This window comes from Parambassis ranga, chromosome 13 (assembly GCF_900634625.1).
Source record: "Parambassis ranga chromosome 13, fParRan2.1, whole genome shotgun sequence".
Classification (NCBI taxonomy): Eukaryota; Metazoa; Chordata; class Actinopteri; family Ambassidae; genus Parambassis; species Parambassis ranga.
Genome location: NC_041033.1, coordinates 19,374,992 through 19,387,925, shown reverse-complemented (window position 1 = coordinate 19,387,925; position 12,934 = coordinate 19,374,992). Strand labels below are relative to the sequence as shown.

At 41.9% G+C, this 12,934-nt stretch overlaps 1 protein-coding gene and 1 non-coding gene across 4 annotated transcripts; one reads left to right on the top strand and one right to left on the bottom strand.

Annotated features, from left to right (window-relative positions):
- Nucleotides 1-6,722: 6,722 nt before the first annotated feature.
- Nucleotides 6,723-12,874, bottom strand: nek3 (NIMA related kinase 3). 3 transcript variants are annotated; one of them, XM_028420573.1, is made up of 14 exons: nucleotides 12,850-12,874; nucleotides 12,569-12,692; nucleotides 12,198-12,291; nucleotides 12,003-12,100; nucleotides 11,851-11,934; nucleotides 11,478-11,545; nucleotides 11,310-11,396; nucleotides 9,445-9,499; nucleotides 8,982-9,182; nucleotides 8,614-8,728; nucleotides 8,353-8,520; nucleotides 8,140-8,271; nucleotides 7,914-8,031; nucleotides 6,723-6,997 (listed from the first exon to the last, which is right to left on the bottom strand). In XM_028420573.1, the coding sequence occupies exons 2-14, from the start codon at nucleotides 12,683-12,685 to the stop codon at nucleotides 6,931-6,933; spliced, it is 1,404 nt and encodes a 467-aa protein (XP_028276374.1). In that variant the 5' UTR covers nucleotides 12,686-12,692; nucleotides 12,850-12,874; the 3' UTR covers nucleotides 6,723-6,930. The 3 variants fall into 3 exon arrangements, with proteins under 3 accessions (XP_028276374.1, XP_028276375.1, XP_028276376.1); XM_028420574.1 differs by lacking the exon at nucleotides 12,850-12,874 and having other exon boundaries at nucleotides 12,003-12,120; nucleotides 12,569-12,589; XM_028420575.1 differs by lacking the exons at nucleotides 12,569-12,692; nucleotides 12,850-12,874 and having other exon boundaries at nucleotides 12,003-12,125; nucleotides 12,198-12,268.
- On the top strand, nucleotides 10,581-10,653 carry trnak-uuu (transfer RNA lysine (anticodon UUU)). Its single transcript has one exon. It is a non-coding gene; the product is annotated as a tRNA-Lys (tRNA).
- Nucleotides 12,875-12,934: the final 60 nt, after the last annotated feature.

Here is a 12,934-nt window from a genome sequence, read left to right as displayed (position 1 = left end):
GACATCATGTATGATTAAGGCTCTTGGAAGAATAATGTTTTTGCTGAGACATGTTAGATATTCGCCTGTGATGAGTCATGCATGTTTTCTCCAATGAACCTCTTAATGGCCACTTTGAAGTTCGGTCAGGAGTCATTTTTTTTGCTGGGACGGTGTGTGCTTTCAAGGGAGGAGATGGTTGGGTGGTTTAGGTAGATGGGTGTGATGTCCACAGCTCTGTATCACACGATAAAGGAAGCATGAAATAGATCTGGAGGAAATTAGGGTCTTCCTGATATGGCTAGCCTAAATAAAATCCACTACTTTCCAAACAGAATCAATTTTAGCATCTCTCACCTTTTGTTTTGTGGTGGATTTACTTTGCTGACCAGGAAGTCCAGAAACAAAACATCACTTCAAGTAATTAGCTGTCAGGATGTTGTTTGCTAAGACAACGAACTCAGTGTTTCTAAAATCAGAGGCAGCACTGATCTAATAACCAGCGAGCCGAGGAATGAGCTCAGTGTCTGCAAGGTAAGCTTAGCACAACTGCACCGAACAGTCACATGTGATCTTCCTTCACTCTCTGTCGCCTCGGACCATAAACAGGTCCTATCCATCTCTGGAGGAGTTGTGTGATTAAACATTAAACATTAAGTAAACATATATGCTGCAAGCATCGCATGTGTATTCCAACAGGAAATTAAATTGGGATTTCACCCTTGATAGAGGAGTGTCATTGTTTTTCTTGTCATTGATCAGATGAGTCTTTACCTTCAGGCGTGATCTTGTTAGAGCCTGTTAGCAGCAGCAGCAGCAGCAGCAGGAGCCAAGAACATCCTACAGATGATTCATGGAGAAAGACTCCGCTGTTGCTCAAACGAAGAGACGCCAGCAACGTTTTGATTTTAAAACATGATGAAACGTGTGTCTGAAGTGCACGCACAGTTTCATGTTAGCTCAGAAATCACAAGTCCCAACATGAAGAGCCGCATTAATCCAAGGAAAAGGTTCGGAAGTCTGTTCTGTGAAAGCAGCTGGGAATTCCCACACATATAAACTCCACACCCATCCACACTGCTGCACTCATCTTTTGTTTTATGGCAACACCGCTCGAGCAAAAAGATAGATAGATAGTACTTTATTCATCCCAGGCTGGAAAATTTCACAATGCAAACACACTCATACATACACTGCACACACACACACACAGACTAAAACAGTAAGCCCAGCCCGTGTTCCGGCCTGATTAAAAAGATTGGGTGTGTTCTGCTTGATGGGACAAGATGGGAGGTTTCCTTTGCTGGAAGTCTTTCCTCTTGAGCCTCCTGAAGGGTTCAAACAATGCCTGACCAGCCAACGTGAAGACATTAATCCTCTGCTGTACAGCCTGTCCAGCCCAGTGGTGCAACTGACAGTCTCATGAGAAAAAGGAAAGGTCACTGGGTCAAACCCCACAAGAGCCACGTGTCCTGCATGTCCTTTCCCAGCGCCCATGGAGCAAATGATAACGTAAAGCTGACAGAAACGGTAAAAAAATGACCTGTTCCACAGAAGTAATTGATCAAGTCTGGGCCAACTTTGCAAAGTTACTTCTTGTTTTACATGCATGATGTGAGCCCGTATCTACTTGTTTACTGTTCAGTCAGTGCAGATAAGTGTAAAATAAACAGAGCCCTTATGATTAGTAGAATGTGTGCTGAACTATCAAGTTTTACACAGCAGCTCTTCTAAGCTTATGGCAGGATTAGTGATACCCTGGCCCTGCTGATACTGCAGCACACACACTCATAAACAAATGCCCATAGCACACCTCACAGCACAACCACACATAAAAGCTGACGCTTACAGGTCAGCCTGGAGGTCAGCATGTTCCCCATAAGGAATTTCCACAGAGCCTCTCAGACCACACAATCCTTTCCCTCTCCTCCTCCCCCTCCTCCTCCTCCTCCTCCTCAGCAGAATTCAATCTCCTGGTGCCACAGTTTAATTCCCTCATTTGCTCAACAAACTTTTGTCTGAAAGCCACAGATTTACCACAACCTAAAAACGTATATCTCTCTCAATAAACAACTGGTAAAACTTTGTGACTGCAGGCACAACCTTGACTTCCTTTTGAACCAGCTGGATCCTGCAGAGACACTTAATTTATTGACACTTTGGCCTCAGGGTGGGAAGGACACAGGTCATTGATACCCATGAGGTTATCTGCATGGCTCCAAAACAAACTGCACAATTAGCCCAGTGTGGCAGACAGATAAGACTGAGATAAAGCCAGTGAACACATCATCCATCATCCATAAATGACACCCTATAATAAAATATTAATTGTTATATGTTGCTTCTATTCCATATATGAGCCCCGGTTAAACTCTGATCACAGCCTCAAAATCAAGGCTATAGGAAGACTTGTGCACTGAGCTAAAAACAGACCCAAGCCCACTGATGTTTCTCATTCATCGTGCTCTACAATATCAGCTCCCTAGAGAATAAAGTGGCTGGCATTTATCTATAAACAGTTATAAAGAGAACCAACATCCACACTTTCAAATTCCTTCTTTCAGAAGCTCTCAGTGTTTTTAGCTCACACTGACAGAACACTGTGCATTCTTTGGCCTTGGCTGCGTGAAACACTTCCTCTGATGCAAACACTACAGATGTTATGTGTGCTCTCAAAGTCGATAAAAACTATTAATCATTAACCCGTCATTGAGCATTCTGTGTTGTTTGAACTTGTGTTGCACTGTTTTAACTGTGTTTGTTCAAACTGTCTGTCAGCAGCAACGGTCACAAGACCGATCACAGGCTCCTTTCTGTGACTTAATGAAGCTTTATTTTACTCCTCAACACAGGAAATGCAGTGAAAAGATTATTTAAAGACACATGAAAAAAATTCACCTTCAACCACACTTCTTCAGCTTCATTTTCTCACCCTCGCTTTGTAAATAAAGAGTGAGTCCTGCAGCAGTGGTGGAGGAAGTACTGAAGCTTGGTACTTAAGTAAAAGTACAATTACCCAGCAAAACATATACTCAAGTAAAAGCAGAAGTGCTACATCAACAATCATACTTAAGTAAAAGTCTTAAGTACTTTTAAATGCACTTAAAGTATTAAAAGTAAAAGTACTCAAGCACTGAATATATATTATTGATTTCCATTGCAAAGGATCTGAACAGGTTAAAATAATCAAAGAAATCATCTTAAAATTAAAATGACGGACCATGTGTAGTTAATGTACATTTTCAGAAGCAGCTATGGACAGGTCTGTGTGTCATGAGGTAGGCTGTGGGCATCAAGTGAATAGAGGGGCTGCTAATAAAAAAACAGGCATTCAGCATGTTTACTGTGTCAGTGTTCCTGCTGTAGATTCATGTTATGATTCATGTTAATCAGACATTAATGGATGGACCAGTGTTAGCAGACAGCAGCTAACTAGTTAGCTAACTGAGCCAGAGTACCGGCATCATGACTGAGGCTCATTATAGAAACACAGCTGGCAGCGTGACACCACCTCCATGCAGAGTCTGACCTCACATCAGTCCAGCACTGTGTTCATCACATGTAACAAGTAACTACAGACACTGTAGAAATGTAGTGGAGTAGAAAATACAGATAACAGCAGCAACATGTAAAAGTAAAGTATGCACTATTATTTTTACTTAACTAATGTATAAATACATTCAAATTTACTTAAGTACAGTAATGAAGTACAAATACTTAGTTACTTTCCACCACTGGCCTGCAGCAATGTGCATGTGCGCATTTGAAAAAAAAAGAGAGATGTATGAGATGAGACTCATTTCTATACCAGAACGCATTTTTTTTCAGAGCGTACAAAGCGAAGCGATGGTGAGATATTTCACACATGAAAGCGGAGGACTGGTGTGACACAACATTCATGTTTACAGCAGGGAGGTGAAAAGGAAACAAGAGGTTCACACTTTCAGTTCTGAGTTCAAGTAAGAGCATTGTAATCTTTACATATAGTTCTCAACTCAATGATAAAGATTTTGTCAACAGAAAGAAATAGCAGCATGCAAAACTGTGAGGGGGTGCATGAATGTCCCACTTCACATAACCCAGATTCCAAATTTAACTGCTCCTTTTTTGATGAACTGTGCAGCTCCCTGTCAACACCCCTGGCCTGGCCACTCCTCTCTATTGTCTTGTTACAGACCAACAAAGCACTGGCAGCAGACAATGGAGGGTCACCACATATGGCTTGAAATAATCATAACAATGACAGCTCCCATATTTATAGTTGCAACGATAGACTCCCTAAGTGCTTTGTTATTAACAGGAAGTGCTGCTCCCCATGAAGAATAAACAACTTCTCTTTACAGGGTGAGTCATGGTTTCAGGTTCCACCACTTAATGTCTATTAAAAACCCAAATATAACACAGAGATTGGTGCAGCTGAGCCCCCTAACAACAAAGCAAACAGCAGCAGAAATGTGAGGGGCTAGTTTGAATGAATATGGCAGAAAAAGTCCAGACAGAGGTCACTGGGTCATCGTGCATCTGCACAGCTCTTCCTGAGTGAAACTGTGAGCACTCAAAAAGCAGGCCACACAAACAAGAAGACCCGAGGCGTAGAGTAGAGATCGGAGCTGATACCTAAGCATTAATATCTCATCGAGGCTGAGGACAGGTAGCGTGGACAATCTCACAGAAAGGCATCATGTGATAACAGGAGACATTGATGTTTTGCTATCAGGTTACAAAGAAGAAAATAAGTTAGGCGCCTCTGATTTGGTTCTGCTTGGGTACATGCTGTAATACAGGAAATTTCAAAATACAGAGAAAAAGAAAGGAAACGCTACACAACTGTGTGCATGTGCCACAGGTACACAGATTTTTTTTACTGTATGCTCTGCTCAGCCCGCGTGCTGTAGGTTTCAGGCTTTGTGGTTTTACTGCAGTTGTCAACAAACACACAGCAGCGAGGCAACAGGCGTCGCATGAAGTGGAAGCAGCACATTTCACTTCTCGCTGTCGAGCAGTAGTGTTTGGACAAAACAAAAGTTGCACCATCTTCACTTCAAGTGTACAAGCAGCGCTCAGATGGACTTCATTCAAAGTCCTTTCTACTATTCTTGGCTCATTTATAGCCACTGAGATACAACAGACATAACTTCACATCCTTCCTGCCAGAGGAAGCCTCTGTTCATCTGCATGCCTGACTCCAAAGTTTATGAAGTCTATAACTTAAAAAATGTTTAGTCAGGATTTTTTTCTCGCACTTCTGTCTCCCCAGCCAGAGCCAGAGCGGGTGGACAAAATAACAGGTCACAGTGGCACACATGACTTTCTAAGGTGTTATAGAGAGTAAGGCAACATAAGGTAGGTTCTAAAATATTATTAATTTGTGCTGATTCCTACCTGAAGAGTTATTTATTATTATAGAGTCATTTTTACATTTCTTGGTTTCTGACATTGTAATTTGTATATAGAGTATCTCTGATTTTAAAATAATACAATTACTTAATGCATTAGTGTTAAATAAATTCTAGAGAAATGTCTATTCAAATGTAACAATCCAGAGATGTGATCAATGAGGTAGATATATGAATTTTCTGTTATTTAAATACATACATAGTTATATTTATACCTTGTTTACTGGCTTTTTTTCTGCTGCTGAAATTCTTCATCACCTTCAGTCAGTCAGTCAGTTCACTAATGTGAGAATGTCTCAGTAATTAAAGTACCCCTCGACTGCACTGTCTTGTCCATCATGGCCTCTGATGGGAGACCCTCCTATCTGCAGGACACAGAACATGATGACGCTGTATCATGGCTAAACAGAGACATCTTTGGAGGTACAAGGGGAAATAAAAATAGTAAAACAAAAAAAGGGGGCATGTTTTTTTCTTTTTGTGGGGGGGGCTTGACTATGAAGCTCATATGAGATAAGAGCCCAGATCAAACTTCCTCAATAAAACATCTCAGAACAGCGAAGGGCTCTATCAGATGACAGGGAGGCTTCATCCACTGGAGGAATTCGGCCAGCAGGATAATCCATCCCTGGTGTGACTGTTGGTGAATCAGCAGCATTATGGCTTTGTTGACTCAATGGGTCTGTGGTATCTATATCCTGTTGAGCCTAAAATGTCATGGGCGTGGCCCGTTGCTGTGTGGCCAAGCATGTGGTTGTCCTATTGTCTGTTTTTATGTCATACAGCCAAGACTTTAATTTATAATAGGTCCTGCTTGTTTTTTTTATATATTAAATGTCTCTAATCTGTTTACTAAGACAAAGGAAGTGGAAGCATCCAGATTTATCCGAGTATAGCTTTGATATTTAATGGGTCTAAGGATCAGTTCAATTATATGTGAAGCAGTTTTTCCTGCTCCACCACCTAGTGGTAAACACCTGCATCTGTTCCTGTCTGCACCACTGTCACAGCAAATGAAAATGAAGAGCTAACAGAACCAGATGTATGTGCTAATGCCTCATCATAAGAATAAAAGCCGAACGACACCACCAACAGATCATGTTTAGTCTACTTTGGATATTGCCGAGGAAATAGACTTCAAAAGGTACAGGGGGGAGGGGGGGGGGGGGGCTGAAAAACGGCGTGCCCCTGTGGGGACCTGGCTTCTCCGAGTCTAATATTTCCTGCTTCCCCCGACAAGCCAAACAGAAGCTTCCAGACGGCCTCAATCTACTGGGAATGTTATCACTGGTAACAACAACAGCACACAGCAGATGTTCCAATGAAATCAGAAACAGAACACACACATACATCTCAAACCTCTTTATGTAGAAATGACAAATTGTAGTGTCTTCTCACAGCTTTTTGTAGACTTAAAACATAACCTGCCATAAAAAATGTGCTGGAATTTATAAAAGGAAATGACAGTGAAATGATTTTGGCACGTGCAAAAAGTGTTTTTAAGTTAATGTAAACATGGATAATGACTTGGGACTGTGTAGGCTCAGGAGGAATGTCAGTGCTGCAAAAACATTTTCTCAACTTCATCTATCCAGTCACATGGGGAGTCTTCCTCGAAGTCCCTGTAGGGAGAGCACATACAATATATTTAACTATGTTTTCATGTAAGAGGTCACACATACAAATTACACCAGTGCAGCACATTCCATACATCCAACAGCGGGCGGCCGTGCAGATATCATATAAAGGCCTCTCTGTAGGTTTGATGTGAATTTCTGTTCAGACCAATGTTTATTTTGCCTGCTGCTGTCATATTTGTTTTGTTCCTGATTTGCTTTAACAGCCCACACTGTTGGATTTGGACGGTCAAAATGTGAAAATTCTTGTTTTAAATCACTTCCCGTGCATATATTGAATGGAGGAACAAACCACACAAAAACGCTGCGGAGGCTACATAAAGAAGCACAACAAAACCACCAGCCGAGTTACTTCCAGCCTTCTGTCCCTGCTGACATCGTACAATCATGATTCCAAAAAAAAAAGAGCAGGATGCTGTGTAAAATGTCAACCAAAATAAAGCATTAAACTGCAGCATAGGTAGATTTAAACCCTGTATAGATCACCCTGTATTGTTCCTTTAAGATACCCATGATATTTGCACCCATACCATCTCAGACTCCTCACTCTCCTCTTTAGTTCAGATGATGCAGCTCCCATGAATTCCAGATAATAAATGAACAAATGTTGCCGAGTCCCTGCAGTCACTTCCGCTGCAGAATCATGTTTGTTTTTAAAGCACTGCTGCTCGAGGGCCCAAGAATCACAACCAATATTGGCATTATTTAAAGATGTTACGAGTCGTCCACAAGGCAGTGATCATCTCTTTATCTTTATCTAAGATTCAGCCTCTCTGTGATGCTGCTTTTGTGCTAAGTTGCTAGGTAAAGTCATTAACTGTGGGATGTTCCAACAGATGCTTCATTTTAGTTTTAACTCTATTTTTTTTTATTTTGGATTCTTTAAATAAGGGTTACTTACGTGTCCTCATCGTCAGAGCGTGGCTCTAGTCTGTACTCATCTACAGCCACTTCTGGCTCAAGACCATCGGTGTCATCACCCTGAGAGTCAGAGAGAGGACCCACGAGAGGGTTCCCACCTGAAAATAGAAACCATACTGTATGACACGGACATTCTCCTATTAAGAGAGAAATTAGTCTCTCTTTACAGCTCTTATATGAGAACATATATACAGACATCAGCAGACCTGCTCTGTTTATTAAAAATGTGCTGAAGGCTTTGCTCAGCCGAGCCTTCTCCAACAGACTCAGCAGCCTTTCAGGAGAATCCTTCTCCCATCGTCTCCGCTGCCTGCCGCCCTCTGGCTCCTCGGACACACCTGAAAAAACAGGGATTCAAAACTCTGATAAAATACTTCAATACTACATCTCAGGAAATTAAAATCCTGCTGTGATCATACTTCCATGAGTAGAAGCGGTGAAGGTCTGGCTGCTTGATGCCATGCTGTCAGATGAAATAAGGCTGGCGCTGGCTAACACCTGCAGCACTGTGTCTGAGGCCTCTGTGGCCCACTGTTTGCGAGGGATGGGCTCTGTGCTTTCACATTGGCCTTTGGGTAACTCCACACCTAAAGTGAAGGGTTACATTTATATTCATTGGTGATAAAAACAATGAAAACAGAGCCTATTTTCTCATCCTTTCTTCATGACAGCAGTGTTACCTTCGAGTGTTGATGTTTCTATTAAACTCTTCTCTCCCAGAAGATTTGCCACCTTCTTCCCCTCTTCTCTGTTCCACCGACCCATACGTCTTCCTCGCTCCTCTGTCTCTACGGCCTGTGAAAGATTCAAAGCAGGGCCGTAAATCAAATACATAACATGAGCTTTGCAGCCATCTGAACTAACAGCAGCTTGTCAAAGGTCAGATTCCACATAGATACCACAGCTGGTGAAGTTGTGTAAGAGTTTCAATTCTCACTTCAAAACTGTGTTGTGACAATATGTTGCTCTGATGAATGTGCAGCCATAAAACTGTTAAGGTTCAACTGACTGAGTAACTGTGGCCATGCAGGAAGCTCATGTTTTTTACCTGGGAGGGCAGATGTGCCCGCAGGAGTCTAGAAACCCGGTGAGAGGTGAGGATGGTGTGCAGGGACGGCCGGTCTTTTGGGTTTGTCTTAAACATCTGCTTGACCAAGTACTGCAGCTCATAAGGCAGGTGGTTGGGGAGGGGAGGGTAAGCACCCCGACACACCTTAAGAATCAGGCTCTTCCAGCTCGATGCCTGGAACTGAACACAGCACAGAGAGGCATGAGGATCCCTGAGACAACAAACCACAGCGCTACATCTGATCCACAAAAAAATACACAGCACATAATCCAACTCAGCTGAGGATACTGGGCCTCCATCATTTCACAACAATGCTTTGCAGTATCTCACTGCGCTGTAAGTATTGTACACAATGATTCATTGAGGCCCACGGTCATGGTGCATGGATAGCAGAGGGGGGGGGGGGGGGGGGGGGGGGGGGGGGGGGGGGGGGGGGGAGTACCGGGTGTCGCAGGGTGCAGAGCTCGTAGAGAACACAGCCCAGAGACCACACATCACTACAGAACACACAGAGAAAGAGGCCGTTATTCATTAACACAGCAGACATTTGTCATGTACTAGCACAGTCAAAGACGTACAAAACTAGTATACTGACACATGAATTACATAATCAGTGCTGAACTGAGAACTCACAGTGTCTTTAAAACTCTCACTAATGACATCCAGGACTGAACAAACAAGCACAGAAAAGCTCTGTGTTAATAAACTCATGCATATCCTACCTTTGTCACGTCCGATATAGAAAACTAGGGCCCTGTGTATCCCCTCGACCTGTTTGTTGCACAATGATGAGCGGATAGCTGTATCCAATTTTACTTGAATCATTGCTGCTCCTTAAATTAGGCAACAAATTGGCTCTTGAGGCTCCTCTGATGGTTTAGTTGGAGGGCAGGCACTGTTTGAGATTTTTTTTCCTATTTGTAAAATCTTTCTGGGAATGCTAGTATCACATGCTGAGCCTACATTTACATGATCCATAGCATTCATCTGGTCTTCTTTTTTGCCTTCACACTGCATAAAATGCTGTGATACGGCTCTAAACTGAAAGAGGAGAACAGATCACTGTACTTTGACTGACTGTCTCTACAGTGTATGCCAGCACAGTTTCTGCTTTTAGGGATCTGCATGGAGAAGGGATCTGTTACATTCTGGACTTGCTAAAGCGTATTTCTCTACTGGGATCCTTTCATCATCTTAACAGAGATTACTGTAGTGTCCCCTCTCCTCTTCTTTCAGATGGTGTCAGATGTGTGTCAGATTCTTTATTGCTTTAGTGCATTGGTTCAGTTTTAAACTATGATTCAGGAAAGCTTTAATATTAGCAAGAAAAAGGAAAAAGGTGTAACTGGGTCACATTAAATTGGCAATTGTTGGAAAAATAAGTGTGGGTGAATGAAAAGTTTCCTCCTGCAGTAAGGGCCCATCAACGTGTCACACTGCTCACACTATAGTTAAAAAATAGGTTAAAAAAGCAGAAGGCATAGCAGCAGAAGTGATGGGTTGTTAATATAGGAAAAAAAGTGGAAGTGAGGGTTTAATTGCTGGGCCTGGATGACTTCACGAGCTACCTTAATAAGAGCCTGGATAGCTCAGTCGGTAGAGCATCAGACTTTTAATCTGAGGGTCCAGGGTTCAAGTCCCTGTTCAGGCGAAGGTTTTAGATTAGTTAGATTAGATTAGGGGAAACTGTCCAACAACAAACAAAACAAGGTAGCTGAATTAGTGAAATCTAAACTACTCACAATCTGAGATGTTAAATAATAATTTTGAATTTAGAATGCAGTTGCATTTCTTAAAGGTAAAGTAGGAGATTTTGAAAACTCATTGAACGTTTCTTTCTCTCAGAGCTCACACTGAAGCCACGCCTCCCAATCACATGGACGTGGATCACCTGAAGACGAGCTGCGGTCTGTGACTTCGGCCACCATGCACGTACCTCTCTGGTGCACGCAGAGCAGGAAGAGAGTGACAACCAGCCAATACTCCACGCAAGGTCCACCCGGAGGATTGGCTGATGTTTTTAGCGTTTTATAGCTTCCACAGATGATTCATATTCTTCGTATTAAAGCGTAACTGCCAAACTAATTGGTTGCTATCGGACACAAAGTGCATCAGAATAAAATCTCCTACCCTACCTTTAAAACCAGAAGATCGCATAAAGGAATTACTAATTAAAACTGTGTGTTATTGCTTCTGTGGTGTAGCCCATCATGTATTACCTGTTTGCATTTTTTAACATGGACACTAGAAATGTTTATTTGTGTGTTTGTTTGATATAAAACTAGCCAAACAATTATGGTAACATACCTCTTATTGTTGTACGGCTTGTTGTCCCAGATTTCTGGTGCCACATAATAAGGTGTCCCAACATACGTCTGAGCATAAGCTTTAGAGCTGCAACACATTTTACAGTCAGAATTAAAGTAAAACTGCACCAAATAAAGCACCGAGGACCACAAAAGAACCGTTTTCTACCTGTTCAGAATACACGCTGAGCCAAAGTCCCCCAGCTTGATTGTCCCATTATCTGTCAGGAAAATGTTCTGTGTGAGGAAATAAGAAAAAGATGATTTAATATGAAGAAAATAAATGGCAGAATGATAATATTATGCATAAAATGGGAGATACTTGTGATCTTATCTTAATCTGCAATTTCATCAGTGTTCATTTTATCTCACAGCGCTCACACTGATGAGATTCATCAACATGCATCCATCCAAAACACTAAATAATTGACATCCTTTTCTATATCTGAGAGAATTCATAAAGAAGTCTGAAATAAACAGAAAATATAATGATTCTAATAACATAGAATCCATAAATCATAACACCTCAAGCCATACTGTACCTTGGATTTCAGATCTCTATGCAAAACATGCTTATCATGAATATGCTTTGCTCCTGCACACATTTCAGCAAACCACTTCAAGATCTGTGAAAAGAAAAATAGATTTCAATCAAACAAAACACTCAAAAATAAAGCGTGGTGGCGACACTTACATTATCAACACAGAACTGGGTAGATTTCTGTCCCCGAATCCTCTGGAGCAGGTCTCCTCCGCTGCAGTACTCCATAACAATGCAGAGGAGGTCATCAGCTGAGCAAACACAATCACATCTATTCTGCAATCCAAACAATCATCCACAAATGATCTGGTAATAAGTTTTAAAAGGCGGCGCTGCGTGCATGATTACCTTGGTACGCTTCCCTGAAGGCCACAATATTAGGATGTTTCATTCTGGACAGCAGGATAGCCTCTCTCCTCGAACTCTCCAATTTGGACTGATTCTATAAAAATGCAAATACAGGCATGAATGCATTCCTTATTATGCAAAACAAACAGCCACTGTGTCTCAGTGTAGGCAGCAATCTGGTAGGTTATCAGCAAGGAACAAATAACATTTCCATATCCCGCCTCAGGCTGTAACATCCCAGGCTGGATCCAAATATAGTCAGGAGAGTGTTTGTTTCTCCACATGTAGCAGTGGAAATATAGCATATTATTAATAATCATACAGCATTGAGGGGAACCCCAGGCTATAACTCCATCCTTGTTTTCACGTACCTTTGGCAGCTGGATTTCCTTAAGCACATATCGCTCCTGATTACTTTTACAGCAGACTAACACAGCCCGACCGAAAGACCCTTCACCGATGACTTTAACGAGTGTGTATTTCTCCATAGAGTTTCTTTGTAAACAAAGAAAAAAACACAGGATGAATTAAGAGAAAACTACAACAGAACAAGTGTCACTTTACGTAAGGACTTTGTTTTAGTCTCCAGTTTTTTGCGCGGACACATTTACGATTAATAAATATAAGGAAAAGTAGCAAAACGATCACCTACCTGTAATTGGTGCGGTTTCTTTGGCCGCTACTTCCGGGTTGTTGTGTGACGTAAAAAAATGGGACGCAGCTGTACGTCGCAGCGT